The sequence below is a fragment of the Rhinatrema bivittatum genome, chromosome 1 (genome assembly GCF_901001135.1).
Source record: "Rhinatrema bivittatum chromosome 1, aRhiBiv1.1, whole genome shotgun sequence".
Classification (NCBI taxonomy): Eukaryota; Metazoa; Chordata; class Amphibia; order Gymnophiona; family Rhinatrematidae; genus Rhinatrema; species Rhinatrema bivittatum.
In genome coordinates this window covers 675,560,559-675,581,540 of record NC_042615.1, presented here as the reverse complement: position 1 = coordinate 675,581,540, position 20,982 = coordinate 675,560,559, and the positions used below count along the sequence as shown (strand labels likewise).

Sequence of the window (20,982 nt, the reverse complement as noted above, 5' to 3'; positions counted from 1 at the left end):
GTTTGTACTATCCCTATATCAGGTTCCTAGCTCTCACTGCCTGGATGTTGAGCTGTTGACCTTGCAACCCCTTGATCTACCTAACAATGTTTCTCAAGTTCTGTTTGCTTGAAGAAAGGATTCCACTAGGAAGTCCAATGGTTTTAAATGGAACAGGTTTGCCCTTTGGTGAGAACAGAAGATCCTAGATCCCTCTCTCTTATGGTACACAAAAACTGCTTGAATACCTTCTACATCTGTCTGAATCTGGTCTCAAAACCAGTTTAGTAAGGGTTCAGCTTAGTGCAACTAGTGCTTATCACTAGCATGTGGAAGGAAAACCCATCTCTGTACAGCCTTTAGTTATCTGATTCATGTGGGTTCTGCTTCACTTGAAGCCCCCAGTCAGGCCTCTCATTGTGTCTTGAGACCAAAACGTGGTACTGGCTCAGATGACAAAAGCTCCATATTAGCCACTACACTCCGGTGACTTGAAATACATGACCTTCTGCCCGCAAAGTCAATGAGCTCCATGCTGTAGTAACTTATCCACCAAATACCAGATTTCATCATGATAGGGTGGTTCTGCACACCCATCCTAAGTTCTTGCCTAAGGTGGTGTCAGAATTCCATCTTAATCAGTCTACTTGTCTTTCCAACATTTTTTCCCAGGCCACATGTCCTCCAAAGTGAACAAGTGCTGCACAATCTGGACTGAAAAAAAGCCTTGGCTTTCTACTTTGAGCGGACTGAAGTCTATAGAAAGCCCACTCAGGTTTTTGTTTCTTTTGACAGCAATAAACTGGGGCAGCCATTGCTAAAGAGATATTACCTAATTGGCTAACAGATTGCATTTCCTTCTGTTAATCCTAGATGGGTCTGAATCTGGTGAGTCATGTCAAGGCTCTCTCTGAGCCATGGCAGTATCGGTGGCTCACCTGTAATTAGTCTCTGTGGAGGAGATCTACAAAGCTGCAACATGGAATTCTCTCCAAACATTCACATTTCACCACTATTTAAATATTTATTTATTTATTTGATTTTCTATACTGACATTCGATATATTATGTCACATCGGTTTACATAAAACAGAATGTCAAAGGCTGGCCTTAATGACATGGTACAGTATAACATCATTAAAATTGAGAACCTAGCTAACTACATAATAACAGGATACAATATAACATCTTATTTAAGAACCAAGCTAACTATATACAGCAGAATGACTGATAGTGTTATTAATTATTTACAGTATATAGTCAGGTTTTGGTTAATTATGCGCAAGGCTGGGCAGGGAGGGGGGAGGGGGGCCGTGGCAGGAATTATTTGTCTGGAGGAAATGCTTTCCGGAAGAGCCAGGTTTTGAGGTTCTTGCGGAAGGAAGGTGTGGAGGGGTCAGTCCTGAGTGCAGGGGGAAGGTTGTTCCAGAGGTGAGGGCCCACTACGGATGCAGCTCGTTCTCTCGTGGAGACTCTGAGTGCTTCTTTGGAGGGGGGAATGGGGAGTAGGCACATGTTGGATGAGTGGAGAGTTCTGGTGGGGTTGCAGGGGGTCAGTGGTCCTTGTAGCCAGCTGGCTTTTTCGTTATGGATAGCTTTGTGTATGAGCATGAGTGTTTTGTATTGAGATCTGAAAGGGACGGGCATGGCCAACTCAACAGTAGTTTGGCCAATCTATCCTGTGGAATTTGTTTGAGGTGTGGAACCCAACTGCTTTCCCTCCTAGGGCTCGTTATTTTTGTTCCAGGCTACGCCTCATAGGATAAATATATAATGGAAAAAAGAATTGTTGCCAACAAAAATACTGTTGTGCCTATTGGCACGTGTTCTTGTTTTCCCCTTTTTTCAATTGAGGCAGTTTGTAGCTAGGGATTCCCCTTGTGTGAGGACTGCCATCCTGCTTGTCATCAGAGAAAGCATACTTGCTTATTTGTAACAGGTGTTCTTATAGGACTGCAGGATGTCATTTCTCATGAAACGCACCCTCCTCCTCTTGCAGTTGGCTTCTGTTTTAGTTGCTAAGGTATGAGACTGAAAGGGCCCTTGCTTAGATGCATAGTATATTAGTATGCATAGGAATGCTCAGTGAGACACACTCAAATTTCTAGAAATTTTGAAGTCATATTTCCTTGCTGGGCTCCATTGAATATTGTGTTCCATCCTGCTGTCCTTGGAGAACACCTGTTACAGGTAACCAACTCTTGTTTACTCTTTAGTTTATCAATTTGCTTTATTATATCTTCCCAGTTCACTATGATTTTTTCAGTTCGCTGAATCATCACCCTCTGGGAATATTTTTTTCCGGCATAGGTATCTTCATGATACCTTCCTTAATAAAGACTGAGGCAAAGAATTCAATTAGTTTTTCTCCTATGGTCTTGTCTTATCTTAACATCCCTTTTCACCCATGGCTGTCTAGCAGTCCAATTGACTCCCTCATAGGCTTTTTACTTTGAATGTACTTGAAAAAGTTTTTATTTTGGGTTTTTGCCTCTCTGGCAATCTTTTTTTCAAATTCTCTTTTGGACCTTCCTTAGTAATGTTGTACATATTACTTGCCAGTGCTGTTTACTATTTTCTTCTTTTGGATCCACTGTCCAGTTTTTGAAAGATGCCCTTTTGGCTTTAATAATCTCTTTCTGAGAGGATCTGTGGCATTTCTTGCCTCCCACCAGCAGGGACCCTCACTGGGTGATATAAAATAGCTGCCTAGTCCTCCAGGCTCTGTGGCTTGGAGGTTCTGCTGGTAGCCATGTTGTTCTGGTGCTGTCTCATTTATAATCCATCCTTACACCATGCTGAGTGTCATTTCTTAGTTTCTTGTTATTCTTCTAGCCTTGGTCTCACATCTGTCTTGAGTCATGTGCTATCAAACTCTGATTCTTGGCACTAATTTGTGGCCTTATGTTGGCTCCACTATCTAGTCACATATTCTGTATCTTGTTTTTCCCTAATTTGTTTCTTTTATCTTGTGTGCCTTTGTTGTCCTAGTTTGCTTCTGTGTCTCTGTCTGGTTCTAGTTTGGTTCTGTGTTTCCTGGTCTTAGTTTTGTTTTAGTGGATGTCTTCCAGAATTCTGTCCCTACAGAGATCTTACTGTGCTCCTGTAGGCACCTTCAAGTTCCCTGGTATGTGTTTCCATGTGTCCCTGCTGTCCAGGTCCTGCTAACCACCATCACCTGAGGGCTGAATCCAAGGGGAAAATGATTGGTATAGGCAGAAGAAATCCTGTTCTTGTCTTGCTCCAACCTGCCTCATCTGGGTTCAGCCCCACTCATGGTGCTGGAGTGACAATACTGGCAGCACACCCATCACACTTTCACCTCACCATTTAACCATTCTGGCAATCGTTTGATTGTCTTTTTACCTTTTCTAATGCATGGAATACACTTTCCAGGATGATGTTTTTAAACAGCGTCCACACCTCATGCAGATTCTTACTATTGCAACCATTCCTTTTAGTTTTGTTTTTTAAATTTCCTAATTTTATCATTGTCTCCTTATTTAAAGGTAAATGCTATCACATTAGTTTTCCTTAAAGTCCTCCCTTCAGTGAGTATGTTAAATTTTGATTCTTATGATCACTGTTGCCAAGCGGTCCCATCACCATTACCTGTCGCACCATATCCTGCATTATAGTGAGGATTAGACCTGGGGTATTTTTCCCTCTTGTCTGTTCTAGGACCAAATGTTCCTTGAAATCATTATTTATAGCATCTAGAAACTTTATTTCCTTAGCATTTCACCACTAGGTAATCTAGGTGGTCACTTAGAGCATTACAATTTTGGGGGTGGCAAACTGAATTAGCTATTCATGGCCTGCTTTTGTGAATTGAGGTCTCACGAGTTGCACGCGTCAGTAAAGTTGAAGTCACACAAAAGTTTGGGCTACTGAGTGGCAGAAAGACAAAGAGTTAAATAGGAAGCAGGGAAAGGAATGAGAACAGATTGGAGATGGAAAGGCTGGGGATGAAATGATAGAGGGGAAAGATGGACTGGGAAGGGGGAAAAGAGTGAGAAAGGGAAAGTTTATAGGTATATAAGCGGTAAAAGAGATTTTGAGAACTAGGAAGAATAAAGGTAATCGTGGGTGAGTAAGAGTGCAAAGCAATAAAAGATGTGGTGAGCTGGCAAGAAGGAAGTGGTAAAAAGATGGTAGCAAGTGAGAGAAAGTAACTAGAAAGGATGGGAGAATTTAAAAGGGCATGAGAGTGAAAGGGAATGTTTGGGAGTAGTGAGAATGGATGGTTTAGGAGAGAAAGTATGTTGGCATGGGGATGATAGGGGAGGGAAAGGTGAGAGAACAAGAAAAGCATCTGTTGGGGTGGATATTGAAATACAAGCAAGTCAGTTGGCAATTGGTGAAAGGCACAACCCAGTGAGGGACAGATGGAGGGCTGAGAAAGGGCAATGAACAGGAGAGTTAGAGCTGTGAAGTATTGGGACAGGGAGAATGGGGGAGGCTGAGAGAGTAGGAGGAAGGACTGAGGAGGAGGAGGAGGAAGGGTGAAATTTATAGGTGGCTAAAGAGCAGAGAAGAGAGAGAAATATGACATGAAAAAGGAAACAATATAAAAGATAGATATAGGGGTAGAAGTAAAGAAGACAACAGAAGGAAGGAGTAGAAAATGGAAAGGAGATCCTGATAAAGGAGTTAGAAGGAGAATAACAAGAGGAAATAAGGAAAAAAAGGAACTGATACCAATACAATTAGAAAAATAAAATGTCCAGACAACAAAGATATCTAGAGATATGTCACCTTTATGTATTTGCCGCACCTTGTAAGTTACCCCCATGCTTATCAGTTTCCCACACCGTAAAAGTCATGCCCTCATTGGATGCTGTTTGAATCCAATTTCCCTTAACTCTTGCCATATGTTGTGCTGGAGGTGGATCCTTGGCCTGGTGCAGGATTGGTACGGCCCTCTGGTCGGACCCAGAGAGTGCCTGCCACCAGGAGGCGGAGCACACAAGGAGACAGAGGCTAGCTGGAGCTTCACCAATAACAGTCCAGGGTTTCCGCAGGTTAAGCCCTTGGGTACCCGGACCACCTGGACTTAGGTAGGCCTCTAGTGGTCTCCCGGAGAGATATCAGAGAGGTGTGCCCACCACGAGCAAGGGTTGATGCAGAGCAGTTGATCTAGACCTTAACCAGAAGCTCTGGAGACCTCGGGAAGGCAACACTTCAGAGAGGTCCTCTGGATGAAACAGGCAGTGCCTGCAGGTCTACCCACGTGGAGGCCATGGTTGTTATCCAAGTGCATAGGTCCAGTGGTCACCTGGGGTCAGAAGAGAGTGTCTGAGTGAAGCACAAGGGTCAGAGCCAGAGTATCAATCCAAGAGAGGTCAGCCAAAGCAAGGGTCAATACCAGAATCAGTCTGTGCATAGTCGTGACAAGCGAGGGTCGGTTCCAGGCGGCAGACAGTAGGGTGGTCAGTTCCAGGCGGAAGGCAAGAGAATGATCAGGCAGGCAGTGGTCTGTTCCAGGTGGCAGGCAAGAGAATGGTCAGGCAGGCAGAGGTCAGTACCAAGAAGTCAGTCCGGATAGGAACTACCTGGGAAGGAGACGCTGGGATTGGAGACATTGGGACTGGAAACACTGAAACAGAGGCAAACTATCACACCAACGGTGTCGACCCGATTGCCAGGGATCAGGGTTTTGAGCCCTGCCTTATATATGGAGACTTAGTGATGTCATCAGCGTGCGCCTCCCGATGTGCGCGCACGCCTAGGGATGGGGCCGAGCTGGCCAAAGACGTGGAGCCCCGACAGGAGCTCCGCTGTGAGGCCTGCAGGGACGGAGACGCCAAGGGAGGCCGCAGTGAGCGATGAGGGCGCCAGGGGTTCGCGGCAGCAGGCAAGCCTGCGCTTGTGGAAGGTAACACCAGGTGAGTAGGCCTGGCCGGGATGCATAACACCATGGAAGCAGAGAGCTGCATTAAGAGTATCAGGCTTATTGATTAAGGGTAGTAAGAGCCGCATCAGCAAGTTACCCCCAGGTTTGTTCCCCAAACAGGAAAAGTCAGGGCTGTTGAAACAGGCATGTCCTCTAACTTCAAGCTGAAAATACATTTTTATTTCTCCAATGTTGCAATGCTTGCAGAGTCTAACTTCATGAGATTTCTATTTCAGTTTTTGCCTGCGTATTTCTGTTTATAATTTGTGGTCACTTAAAGGGCAATTTTCAAGCAGTTCACATAGATGCAAACTACATGGGCGCTTGTAATGCATGTACTTTAGGAAAGTTTTGAAAAACAAATAACTTGCCTTTTCTCTCTTTAAAAATTATCAAGTGTAAACTATGTGCATTAAAAGAAACCATGTACTTTGTACCTTTTATGGTGTGGACAGCAGAGAGGGACAAAATAGCCCACATATATTAAAAAATCAAATGTATACATGCTCTTTTCCTCCTTCAACCTAAAGACGTCCACAGGAATATCTCTTTTTACTATGGTTAATATTAGGCACCCTATGGAACCCATATGTTCTTTTGCCACATTTAAGGAGTACAGTTTCAAGTCAAGCTGTATTATCTAGATAAATGCTTTTTGAAAACTATCCACTTTACATGCTATTAGCCAACTGGACAGAGTTCATTTGGCAACTACTCTTTTCTATCTATTTAAATTAAAAAAACAATAGTAGAGAAGCTTGATGGTGAGACTGAGTTGTCTTTAGGTTATATGCCAGGGCTCTTACAGTCTTAGTGATGAGCCTATTCTGTTTTGTGCATATGTGATCTTGGAAAAAATGTAAGTAGTGCAATAACAATGTGGAATGCAGAAAATACTTTTGGAAGGAACTTGGCATGAGTTTGTAGAATCACCCTATTGTGAAAAAAATGAAGGCATGTTGAATATGAAACCAGAGTTTGTAGTTCACGTACTCTTTGTGGTGAAGTGATGGCAATGAGAAACAATGCTCTCGAGATGAGAAACTCCAAGTCCACTGACTTGAGAGGTTCAAAAGTTTCATAAATTGAACTAGGAATAGATTGAGTTCCCAAGGCACTAAAAGTTTACTGACTGGAAGTTTGGAATGCCACAGTTCTTTCATTATACCAAAGGGTAGAGAGAATTAGGAGCCCCTTCCATCTGTTAGTGATATGCAGCTATAGCGCTGAGATGAACTTTGACAGAAAAGATGCTAAGCTTTGAGGACAAGTAGCAAAATAAATACTGAAGCAAGTCCTTCAGGGCACAGGAGAAGGGATCCAGGTCTCTGATCCTATACCAAGTTGATAACCTCTTCCATTTGAAAACATAAGATTTTATGGTTGAAGGTATCCTGGCAGAAATCAAAACATCCTTCACCTGTTTGGGAAGATTAAGGAGGAGACTACTGCACATTCAACATCCATGCCATAACAGCCAACAATGGCAAGTTCAGAAGACAGAGCCTGCCTTCCTTCTGTGTGATGAGAGCTAGAGACATTCCCAATTGAACTTGACTCTGAATTGACAGATGGACTAGATATAGATATTGTACTTGCCGTGGCCAGTTTGGTGTTAGGAGGGTTATCCTCACCTTATGCCAAAGGACCTTCTCGATGTTTGTGGTGATCAGTGGAATCTGTGGTTACGCATAGAGTAGACTGATGCTCTAGTCTAGCACAAATGCATCAGCATCTGATCTGTATAGCAGCTTGCATGCATGAAATAGAACCTCACAACCTTTGTGTTGTATTCATGAGGTGAACAGATCACCAACGTTCTCCAGTGAATGAATGTCATCCATAACACCTTGATCCATGGACTAGTACAATTATACATTCTGCTGAGGTGGTCCACCAATATATATTGTATTCTTGGAAGGAGGTTGCTTGGAGATGGGCATTGTGATGTTCTGTCCATAAAGAGATTCTAAGAACTTCCTGACAGAAGGCATAAGAGCCCATACCTCTGTACTTATTTATGTAGAATATGGCCACTTGGTTGTTTCTCATTCCCAAAAGGAGGTGAGAGAGAGCCCTTAGTGCATAGTTGATGGCTTGTAGCTCCTGGTGGTTGATTTGTAGATGATTCTCAACACTGGACCGCAATCCTTGGGTCAGTGTTGCATCTGTGAGTGCTCCCCACCCCTACTCCTTGGTGAGGGCATCTGTAGGCTAATTCACTTAATATCATGGAATGTGCTACAAGAGGCCTTCCTTTAGAATTTCCAGATTCATCCACTACCGTGTCATTGGTGGGGAGTCACTGAGATTTGGTGGGATAAAGGCTGATAGAAGTGATCACATTGGTTCTGAAGGCTTCATTAAAGACCCCCTTATGCGCAGATGAGTGAGAAAAACCGCATTCACTGTAGCAGCCATGTGTCTGAGAAAGACTAGGACTGACCTTGCTGATGCTCCAAGTCATTAACAATAGGGAAACTTCACCTCCACTATTACATATTGCCCTTCAGCCTCTAGTCAGTGCCAACTGTATTCACATTTATCTTGCAGTGGTGGCACATCTGTGAAAATTTGGGAGTGCAGTCTGCATTGACTCCCTCCAACTTCCCTGCCCTGGCAACAATGCAAAATAATCCACCACCACCCCCCCCCCTCAAAGCTCCAGAATGTATGATTTTTCCCAGTCTGCCCCCCCTCCCCCGGATCAAGTACCCCCTGCTGGCCTAATCCATCCAAGATTGGCAAACTAACAGTAGAAGCAAGAAGGAGGATGTCTGCTTATTACCCTGCTGGTGCTAAAATCCAAAATGGCAGTCTTTCTTGCTCTCTGTGGGATAAAAAGATCTTCTGAAGTAGGCAGGCATCATTTTGGAATTTGGTTGTGGCAAGGAAAGAGGCGGTCATCCTTTCTCTTGCTGTCATTATGTTTCCTGGCTTTGGATGGGATGGTTTGGAGTGTGGGATCCAGAGAGTTCAGGTTAGCAAAGACCTTCATATTTGAGCATTGCTGGGGCTTCTGTATTGTTCCGGTCGGGGGGTGGGTGGGGGGGGGGGGGGGCAGGTGATCATGCCTGGTGAGGCACTGCGGTTTGCATTAGCCACAGAGGCCTCTAATGGAACAAATTAACCACAACTTGGGGAGCTGTAATTATGTTTTTGCATTGCTGATGGGCTAATTCACATTGTTACTTATCTTGATTTGTGTTAATCCATTTTAATATTAATGAACTGCTTTGAATGACTTAATGTGACATAGCTCATTACCATTTATTTGTATTAGTACAAAGTGAAGTTCATATAGTGTTAACATGGACTAGTGTGCAAAAGGGCATTAATGATAACATGCTTATAACATGTTTAATGCACATTAACACTTCTGGTGGTACAGAACACAGCAGCTAGAATACTTACAAACTCCAGGAAAATCGACCATATCTCCCCCATCCTCAAACACCTTCATTGGTTACCGATCCACTTCAGAATTATGTACAAAACCATCATGATTATCTACAAGAACATCCATCAACACACTCAACTTGACTTACAAATCCCTTTTAAAAAATACACATCCGCCAGACCCATCAGGGAACATTACAAAGAATCACTTCAGGTACCTCATGCCAAAACTTACCAACATAAATCCTACAGTTCAAGAGCTCTTTCATCAGCAGGTCCAATCCTTTGGAACTCCATCCCACCGGACTTAAGACAAGAACCATGCGCCCCAACTTTTAGGAAGAGACTAAAAACGTGGCTTTTTAAAAAAGCGTTCCCAGAACTGGATTAAATTCCCCACCCATCAGCACAAACACAAAGTTAGTGAACTGTAATAAACCCACTAACTTCATACGCAGTCACAGCATCTTATTATTATACTTCACAACAGCATCATATTTGATCATTTTTGCTACGCATCTATATTTTTATAATACTATACATATTTATTAATTGATACAGTTGGCTAAAATGTTAATATTCTTCCTTCAATTTCCTCCCCCTTTCAGATCCTAGTTATTTTTCCTTGTTTTTTGTAACTTTCTCACATCCTAAATATTGTTATTATATCTGTTAAGTTTCATTCTATATGTGACGTTGAATTGGGAAATGTTTTACTATGTTACTCTCTGCCTTTACTCACATTGTTAATTGTAAACCGGGTTGATGTGATTCCTATCATGAAACTCGGTATAATAAAAATAATAAATAAATAAATAAATAAATTAATGCATTTTAGCACCTTGTTTCCTTAGGTACATTTAATTAAACAGTGTACATAGACCCATCTTGTACATTATGATTTGCATCTTTACTGCTGTGATGGCATTTAAAACCTAAGTTCTATTTATTTATTTATTTATTTATTTAGAGCTTTTCTATACAGGCATTCATGATACAATCATATCATGCCGGTTTACAGATAACAGGGGGTGCGTAACTTTGTACATTTAACAAGTGCATAAGAAACAAAAAAAAAAAAGTTACAATATAACAGGGTTGCTGGAACTGGAGGAGGAAGGAGCAATAATTAAAGAGTTTTTATAGAAGTAAATTATTTACATTGAGCAGTATTTACATTGTGCAGCAATGGTCTGTTAATGGATATTAGAATCACATTTATTTTCTTTATCTCAGTTTAAACTTGGATCTGTGAAACTAAGAAGTGTCTCAGACCCTGCTGAAGTCATTAAAGTGTTGATTAACTATTGCCTTGACTGCACCACAGAACTTCATGCCAGAAATGAACACCTGCAGAAGGAGAATAAAAGGCTTCTAAGTAATTGGGATGACATGCATGAACTGTAAGTTTTAAATAGGATATTTTCTATACATAATTATCGATACAGGATGGATATGTATATTAATGCTGTAGTTTATGCTTATCTGTGCTAATTTTTTATGATATGAAATTGATATACAGGAAAGAATAAAAGACAAGAATAATGCTTTGGTAAGGGAAAACTTTAGTATGAAATAGTTTTAGCATCTTTTCTGAATATGGATCCAGGGAAGAACATGTCAAGAGAGCTTTCAGGTGTTACCACTTGTATTAGGAAGCGGCATTAAGAGTGAAGATTTAATACTATAAAAATTTGAAATTACTGATCAGATTGTAGTACATGAATCTGATTTTTAATTTTATTCTTCAGTTTTGAACCACATGCTTTAGCTGCCTGAGGCAGTTGTAGTTTGGAAGTAAAATGATCCCGCCTGTTTCTGTTTTACATCTGAAAAGGCAATTCATGTTAAGATTTATCAGCAATCCAGAAACCATCTGCTGATCATCTTCATCAGAGAAGAAGGATCAGGAGATTCCTAGCTTTGCTTACCTAAAATATAAATTAAAGAAAAGTTTTGTAATCATTAATTAGGGAATATCCAGTCATGGTCTAAACGAATAGCTTTGGCAGGAATTATACTATTCGTGCTATTCCTCAAAGTTTAGGATCAGATTAAGATTAATGTGTATGACTGTCTGTAACTAAATAATGCTACTAAAAGCTAAATCACTTTTAAACATGTTTTTGTCAATTTTTTAATGGTAAAGATCCTAAAATATCAACAGAGGATGGCCAAAAGTCAATATCATTTTTCGAGAACATAGGCTTTCATTGTTTATTAACCATCTGCACTTTAACAAAATAATACTGAAGAGCAATAACAATAGGCCTTTAACACTGAATTTAAAACTGTGTAGAGAACTATACCAACAGAGAAGGGTAGTAAAAAGAAACTTTCTTTTCTTAGATTACAGTCATAGCAAGCTAGACTTGTCTCAGGAATTCTGTTATGTGAAGCATTTCTTTCTGATCCCCTGTTAGCCAAACCACTTGAACAGGGGGGTGCCAACAAGCTCCATTTTTTTAAAGGGCAGGCTGATGTAGACCTGATTTTACTGCATACCTGAATTGGCATTCCTACTTTCCTTAGGGAAATCAATAGAAAAATTTGAACTAAAAGTCCATGCAAGCAAAGGAATAAAACCAGGACTGGTTCAACCTATCCTGGAGAAAATGGAGCCAATTGGCAATCCCACTAGAATCTTTTTGGTATAAGTTAATGAAGTTTGATTTTATTACTATTCTGCACTAGAGTAGTTGTTCTGATGTGCAACAAGTTGAATAGTGGAGTACCCCAGGGATCTATTCTGGGACCACTCTTTTTTTTTATTTTTTAATGTTTCAACATTTTTATTGGCAGCAAAGAAATGTTTACAAACTTAAACCCCCAAGCACAGTGTTTCTTATGCACTTGGATGGCCAATGCAAAAATGCAAATTATAGGTAATCAGCGGTACACCCCTCCCCCCTTACCCTAGTGTTTCACAAAGGAACATCAGGAACATCAAATTTAAAAAAATACTCTTGGACAGCTATATAACTTAAATGCCATTACTTCAAATTAAGCTTCTAGCCTTATGCGGCATAGTTTGGATGTACTTCTCCCAAACATTTAGAAAGAGTTGTCTACATTTAACAGTAGTGTGAGAGGCCAGGCTTTCCATTTGCATCATGTCATGCAAAAGGTTACACCACTGCCAGAAAGAGGCATGTTTTCCCCTCTCCAATTTAGGAGAATGGTTTACTTCCCTAAAACACGTGCTTTGAGGGTATATAACCTGTCACCCTCCGATTGAAAAAGAAAAGAGGGAAAAAGCTCAAACAGTGCTTCAGGAGTGTGTTGAATCGATTATCCCAAAACTGTGGAAACACATCTGGAGATGTTTAACCACAAAGGTTGAATCTTTGTGCAAAATCAAAAAACATGCAAAAGTGTACCCGCAACACCACAATGCACATTGCTCCGTGGTAGCTATCCCTGCCTTAAAAGCAAGTGTTTGGGAGATAAATGCTCTCCTCCTCAGAAATTTATATTGTAACTCTCTTATGTATATATTTAATGAGAGTTCCTTAATATGTCTGAAACAACAGTGTACAGTGGCCTCCGAAATAAGGAAGCCACCCACTGTCTGCCATCTGTTCAGAAGTTACAAAGTCCGATTTGGGCTTCAGTTTGCTCAACCCCTTACAAATTACGGACAAAGACAATTTCTTCCCCAGTTCTGGCTTGAACTCCTCCAAGAATCTAGAAAAACAGAATCTGTCTCCTTTTGGTAGTGTAGAAATAGTGGGGTAGATTTTCAAACAAGGTGCGTTGGCGTACTTTTGTTGGCGCTCCAGGCGCAAACAAAAGTACGCGGGATTTTAGTAGATATGCGCGGAGCCGCACGTATCCACTAAAATCCTGGATCGGCGCGCGCAAGTCTATGAATTCTGTATAGCCGGCGCACGCAAAGCTGCGCTGCCTACCCCCGTTCCCTCCAAGGCCGCTCTGAAATTGGAGCGGCCTTGGAGGGAATCCTCTAACGCCCTCCCCTCATCTTGCCCTCCCTTCCTCTATCTAACCCACCCTCCTGGCCCTGTCTACACCCCCCCCCCTTACCTTTCTCCGGGGATTTACGCCTCCCGGAGGGAGAAGTAAATCCCCGCGCGCCGGGCCGCGACCTGGGGGCGGGTACGGAGGGTGTGGCCACGCCCCCGGACCGCCCCGGGCCGTAGCCACGCCCCCGTACCTGCCCCCAAAACGCTGCCGACACGCCCCCGAAACGCCGCGACGACCGGGCCCGCCCCCGACACGCCCCCCTCTGAGAACCCCGGGACTTACGCGAGTCCCGGGGCTCTGCGCGCGCCAGTAGGCCTATGTAAAATAGGCTCACCGGTGCGCAGGGCCCTGCTCGCCTAAATCCGCCCAAAACCGGGCGGATTTAGGCGAGCAGGGCTCTGAAAATCCGTCCCATTGTGTTTCAATTGAACATACGATAAAAGCCTAGAATCAGTCGGCGCATATTGTTGTTTCAGATCTAGGGATGACTTCATCTCTCCCTCATCCCCCATAACATGTTGCACTTGCGTAATGCCTCTCATGTTCCATCTGTGAAAATCAACCGTGTTACATGGAGAAAAATTTAAGTTTCTTTGGATAGGTAGCAGTTGAGAACAAAGAGGGGACCTCCTTAAACATCTTTGTTAAACAACCCCATGCCCACTTCATGGGAGATATCAAAGATTTCAGCCATCCTCTTGGGAATTTACTATAAGGGGATTGGATAACAAATCTCAAGTCCAGGAGACTGACCAGAGCCCTCTCACCCACCAAATTGACATAAATTGATTTATCATATAACCAGTTCCTTAAAAGATGGAGTAAACTTGCCAGGTTATAAAACTCCATGTCCGGAAGCCCAAGACCTCCCTCCGACCAATCTTTCTTCATACACGCCAGAGCAATACGAGCCTTCTTACCCCCCTCACATAAATGACAACAAACTACCCAAGGCCTTTATATCTCATAGATAAATGAAGTGGAAGACTTTGAAGGACATAAAGCCATTTTGAAAAATCACCATTTTGAAAAGATTAATCCTACCATTCAATGATAAAGATAGATTTTGCCAGTCCTGGAACTTTTGTTTAGTATGGGCTAAGAGATGGGAGACGTTGAGCTCATATAACTGCTCCAGGTCAGTTGAAACTTTTAGGCCCAAATACCGAATAGGTCTGGTCGCCCACTTTAATGGGAACTCGCCTGACCAAAGAGTCTGCACCGAAGCTGGGAAGGTGAAGGCCTCTGATTTATCTAAATTTAGCTTCAAACCAGAGAAGTCACCAAATTGTTCAAAAAGCTGCATGAGAGCTTTCAAAGAGCTCTCTGGCTTGGACAGGAACACTAAGATATCATCAGCCAATGCAGCAACTCTTGCTGATGGAGCTGGATCCCCCTCGACCTCTCTTGTCTGCTACATTGACCTTAAAAAAGGCACAAGAGACAATAAAAATAGTGCTGGAGAGCAGGCAACCCTGATGGGTATCTCTCCTAATGGAGAACAGTTCACCATTAGCTACTACAGATGCTTTAGGGTCAGTATGTAATAATCATACTCTCTGCTGAACAAACCCCAATAGACCCATGTGTTCTAAAAGAAAGAATAGGTAGCCCTACTGTATCCTGTCAAAAGCCTTTTTTGCATTGAAACTAACAGTCAGAAAAGGCAGTTGACAGCTTTTCCCTAATGTCAGAGCTATTAGTAGAAGTCTGACATTCCTTGAGGCATAGCGTTCTCTAACAAATCCCACCTGTTCAGAATCATTGACTGTGGGCAAAATCGCAGCTAACCTATCAGCTAATATCTTAGCAAGGAGCTCCTGATCAAAGTTCAATAATGAGAATGGAGTGATAGGAAGCTGGGGATATAGGATCCTTTCCCTCCTTGGTTATTACTGTTATTTGCGTCAAATTCATATCTTGTGGAAATACCCCCCAAAAAAGCATGAAATACTGCCTCTCTAGGTGCTGTGACTTGTTTTAAGAGAGATTTATAGAAGTCAGCTATGAATCCATCAGGGTCTGGTGTCTTTAGAGATTTAGATTTACAAATGCCCCCCTGGACCTCTAGCAAGTTTATGGATCTATTCAGCCATGTCAGCTGATCTATTGTAAATTTGGGCATGTGTATCTTTTTGAGAAAAGCTCCTCACTTCTCTTGGTCACAGTCTTCAGAGGCATATAGCGTCTCGTAGAAGTGTCTCAAGATTCTAACTATTTCCTTATTGGTGTTTGCCAGATTCCCTTCCCTAGCCTTAAGAGTACTAATGTAAGGGGACACCCACATTTGATTTAATAAGATTTGCTAATAACTTGCCAGCCTTATTACTACACTGATACAGTTTAAATTTATTTTTTAACATTTATAAATGACTTAGAAATGGGAACAAGTGAGGTGATCAAATTTTCCAATGATACAAAATGATTCAAAATTGTTAATTCACAAGAGGATTGTGAGAAATTGCAAGAGAATTTTGCAAATCTGGGAGATAGGGTATGCAAATAGCAAATGAAATTTAATTGGGCACTTACAAGTAAATTTTATAAGGAGCGCATTTTCACCCATAAATGCGTGTATTGGCCCACAAGTAGAAATATGTTTAATTTTATATCATGCATGCAAATACAAGCATATCATTTTAAATATTCCTGCCGCGTGTATATGTGCAGCCTTTATGTGCATACATGCTCTGACATATTAGGGGTGGGAGAGAGAGCAAGAGCGAGCCTATGTTAGAGGAACAATGACACTCTATATATCTCCCATTGTAAGAGAGGCATTTTTAACTCAGGGTGGGTTTTGGGAGGAGCCAGTGATACAAGGATCTACAGACCCTTGTGCTTAGGCAGACCAATGTAATACTCCTCTCCCCACCCCCCACCCCCCCCCCGGCTTAAAATTTGCATTGTTAGTGAAAGGCTACATACACGTGTTTGAGGCCCTTTTTGTATGAACAACAATTTTTAAATCTACCTATTAGGAAAGAAGAGCCCAAATTATAGATAAACAAAGCAAGGTTGCACATTAAGAGTCACCATTCAGAAAAAGGATCTATATGTCGTCATTGATAATACTTTGTAATCTTCTGCTCAGTGTGTAGCAGTAGCCAAGAAAGCAAATGGAATTTTTGGATTTTTTAGAAAAGGAATGGAGAATAAAACAGAAAATATCATAATGCCTCTATATTTCTCCATAGTGTGACCTCATCTCAAATATTATGTGCAATTCTGGTCACCATATCTCATAAGAACATAAGAACATGCCATACTGGGTCAGACCAAGGGTCTATCAAGCCCAGCATCCTGTCTCCATCAGTGGCCAGTCCAGGCCATAAGAACAGTCTAACTTCTGTTTATTTCCTGCCTTACTGACTATTAAAAGCACAAACACACTAAATAATATTCCCCAATAGTTAACTTCGCTCCAATATTTAAAAAAGAAAACATTTCACAAGCAAAACTTACTGATTCCTTTCAGCCACGAGCAAGGTGATCCGCTCCTCTTAGTGCTTCCACTGGATTGTGGGTTACTGAGCTCTTCCATTGCAATATCTATTGTACTTCTAAGGTAAATAAGTGCAAAACATTCCCTTTAGAGATTTACACTACAGTTAGTTGTCCTGCTGTTCTGATAAACAAATTAACAAAAAAGATATAGCAGAATTAGAAAGGTAAAGAGAAGGGCGACCAAAATGATAAAGAGGATGGAACAATTACCCTATGAGGAAAGGCTAAAGAGGTTAGACTTCTTCAGCTTGGAGAAGAGACTGCTCAGGGAAGATATGATAAAGGTTTATATAATATTGAGTGGAATGGAACGAGTAAACATAAATCAGTTGTTTATTCTTTCAAAAAGTACAAAGACTAGGGGACAAAATGAAGTTCCTAAGCTGTACATTTAAAACTAAAAAGAAAAAATATTTTTTTTTTTACTCAATGCATAATTCAGCTCTGGAATTCCTTTCTAGAGGATGTGGTGAAAACTGTGTTTAGAAAAGGTTTGGACAAGTTCCTGGAGGAAAAAGTTCATAAACCATTATTAAGGTAGAGTTACAGAAATTCACAACTTATCCCTGAAATGTACAGCATGGAATCTATCTACTCTTTGGGATGCCAGGTATTTGTGACATGGATTGGCCACTGTTGGAAACAGGGTACTGGGCTTGATGCACCTTTGGTCTGACCCAGTTTGGCAAATCTTATGTTCATATGTTCTTATTTTGGTTAATTTGGATTGTGGTGCACCTTTATTGCATTCTGTTTAGAATTCTATTGGGAGAGATTGAATTTATTGTATTAAATGCACTCAATCAATTTTGGTTTATCACTTTGTTGAGAAAAACTTAATTTAGCAGCTTAAATGCACACAATAGTTTATAACATTAAGCTTTACTTGAAATTCTCACTAATAAAAGTAACAATGGATAGACTATTCACCTAATCTCTGAGATATTTGCAAAATTTAACATAAACTATGATAAAGTTGAAATACGTATCCAGAAACCAAACAAGAAAAGAAAGGATATGAGCAGAGCAAAAAGAAAAAAACAGATGTTTGTTGTGTACATTTTTTCTTAAAAGATCCTCTGCACCATTGAATTTAACCATTTCAGAAACCTAACACTCATTTTGCTGTTCCTATGTTTTTTTCATAATTTTCCAAGAAGTAAACAGATTTTAAGAGGCAGATACTAAGTTACTTTATAATGTTCTGTGATAAGAGCAGTTTCCCTTCTGTGACTGTGGTATTCATTTGGTGGAAGGGGAGCTAAAATTAGATATATATGCACAGTTTCCATATTCTCTATCGGCCTGATTTTAAAAGGGCCACGCAATTAAAAACGGGGAGTTATACACGTGGCTGAGCCTTGGGCGCACCGTGCACATTTTACAATGGGCCCAACCATGCACCTAGACCCTGTTACACGCAGAAGTGCCGGACCTTTCCAAAGGGGAGAGGGCAGGCCGGGACAGCGCCATTAGCTGCTGACCCGAGGAAGTGCATGCTGGCAGGTGGCCAGCCCGTGGAAGTTACTTCAACCCGGAAGTTGAAGTAAGTAGTAAAACAAAAAATAAAACTAATGGGTAGGGGTCAGGGAGGAGAGGGGAAAAGGTAGGACGTTAGGTGTATAAGGAAATTCCCTCCCAGTCCGCTCCTTAATTGGAGCGAACTGGGAGGGAACTGGGGAAGCCTTACTTGCGTCATCGTGTGTAGCTTTATAAAATTCCCGCGCATATTATAAAATTGGTGCGTCCATGTGCACCTGCGGGTTTTAAATCTACCCCTATGTGTGGCACCTGGCGTAGATTCTTTTTCCCTGGTATATCTAAAAATTCAATTCTTAAATGTAATGTATTTATTTATTTGATTTCACCTGCAGGAAAACATTTGTCAAGTTTTCTACCTGTATTTCTCTTTATGAAAATATTGGGATACATTTATTGATAAATCTGAAGCAAAGATTTGATAGTCACGACTTCGCCATTTAGTAGATTTAGTGATTTGACAAGAAGAAGTGGTGGCAATTATTTACTCTTGAATAATAAGCTCATTAGTTTTCACTTTTGTTAACCAGTAATGATCACAAGCTGCTATTCAGTACGGGCCGGATTTGAAAAGCTGTACGCGCGTAAATCAGGTTACGCACACCAGTCTGCCGGTGCGTGCAACTTGCACCTGCCCAGAGGCAGGCGCAAAAGGTAAGATAGAGGTCGGAGGGGTTAGAATAGGGCTAGAGGTGGAAAGGTTAGGGGAAAGGATGGGAAGGTTAGATTAGGGGGAAGGGAACGGGGAAGGCTGCGGGCGTCGGCGCGCACCAACCCCCGATTTAATAACATGCACGTGCTTGCGCGCGCATGTTATAAAATCGGGCATCCATGTGTGCACGCTGGGTAGCGCGTGCACATGTACGCCCGCGCGTACCTTTGAAAATCTACCCCTATATTTTTGTAGTTATGCTCACTAGTAGGTCAGTGACATTTGACATTAGATTTTTTTGACCCGTATTGATGATATCAGCCCCATCATACCTATGTAATTTCTGTCACAGAAGAACTGACTTGGTAAAAGTAGCCTTCACGGTAGTGGCTTTGATCTAGAAGCTTCCCATTTAGATTTTTTCTTCATAATTATTCCAAGTTCATAAAACATGTATATTACAAAAGCAAAATAGCAAATGTGTATGCATTGGATAGATCTGAGCATATAATGTTCATGTATAACATTTTGAAATTATTCATTCTTATTATACATGCTAGTGAATTGAGAAATATTAAATTGGCTGACCTTAATAATATATATGTTTTAGATTGGAAAAAAGTGTGCAAGTGAAAGAACAGCTTGAACAAGATTTTTACTCTAAGTTCATTTTGGTGCTTAATGAGAAGAAAGCGAAGATAAGAATCTTGCAAGAGAAACTGAAACAAGCGCAAGAAACAGGAAAACAAAATAGGTATTTGTGTACAAGTGTTTTTGCTGAATGTATTTAGTATATGTATAAATGTGGATTCCCCACAATCCAAGGACAGAAACCTAAAGTGGTTAACATTCTCTTGATCAATCTCTCCCCTTTCTCTTAGTCTATCTGAAATGAGAATCATTTAAACTTTCAAATTCCCTATGAATGCCTTAACCTTTTCTCTTTTTCTGTTTCTTTGGGACCTTTTAGCTGTTTTTATGGATGCTATTATTTTATTACTAATGTCTCCTCCTTTCTATAACTCTCACATTAAGCCTTAAGTATCACTTTTCTTTTATAATACTTACTCTTTTTTAATGATGAAAACTTCATGCATTCATTGCTGTCCTCACCCCAAAATAGTAGTCCCTCTGAATATGTGTCGTCCTTATATCATCATCAAAATTCTTTTTGCTTAGTTTCAATTTAGATACGCCCTCCCCTTCATTTTACATACACCTGACCATCATATACCTTCAGCTTTTAAAGCTGCACTCACAAACATATCTTTATGTAGCTCTCACTCGGATTTCTCTATCCTTCCCACGTCTCAGAACCTCCTATGATGAGCTCAAGTAACTGGCTTGCAGGATTGCATTTTTGGTGACTGTCACTTCAGCCCACAGATTCACTACAGTGACTTACTACCATACACTAGATTTAGGTACTTCAAATGACTTCCAAGTTCCCATTCAAGGAAGGGACTTCTACCTTAAACAGGCAATTTCCCTACCAACATTTGTCCCTAGTATTAAGCAGTTGTGCATACTTTGGCTTGCAAAAGGAGAGGATGCAAGCCTTCAGAAAGTCCACCCAGCTGCTTTTTATCCCTTTATGGTGCCAAAGTATACCATTTCCAGTTGGGTAGCAGACTGCATCTCCTACTGTTATGCCCGGATATAACTGACCTTAGAGAGGGGATGTCAATGCCCACCATGCTGGGCCTATGGCAATGTCAATCAAAGATCTATCTCCCTTAAGATTTTCAGGGCTGAAATGTGGGGTTTAGTTCACTCATTCACAAACATTGTATGGTCATGGTCCCTCGTGAGAATAGTAGGTTTGAAGTATCCACCATCCATGGCCTTTTTGAGTGGGGGAACCCAACTTTCTCGTTCCTAGAGCCCATTTTTTGTGATTTGGGGCTGCCTTTTCTGTCCATGTTCTCTGTCCATATTTAAAAAGACCAAAATATAAAAAAAAGGGGACTTCATAACAAAAGTAATTTTCACCCTTTGGCCATTGTTTTCTCGTGTAGATAAGCATT

The 20,982-nt window shown here is 41.2% G+C and overlaps 1 protein-coding gene across 5 annotated transcripts in view; it reads left to right on the top strand.

Moving 5' to 3' along the window:
* XRCC4 (X-ray repair cross complementing 4) overlaps window positions 1–20,982 on the top strand; it is a 607,418-nt gene that overhangs the window by 358,020 nt on the left and 228,416 nt on the right. For all 5 annotated transcript variants that reach the window (XM_029573821.1, XM_029573829.1, XM_029573847.1 and 2 more), the window contains 2 exons: window positions 10,510–10,676; window positions 19,566–19,709. In XM_029573821.1, coding sequence (XP_029429681.1) covers window positions 10,510–10,676; window positions 19,566–19,709 — 311 coding nt within the window. The remainder of the gene's footprint in view (window positions 1–10,509; window positions 10,677–19,565; window positions 19,710–20,982) is intronic.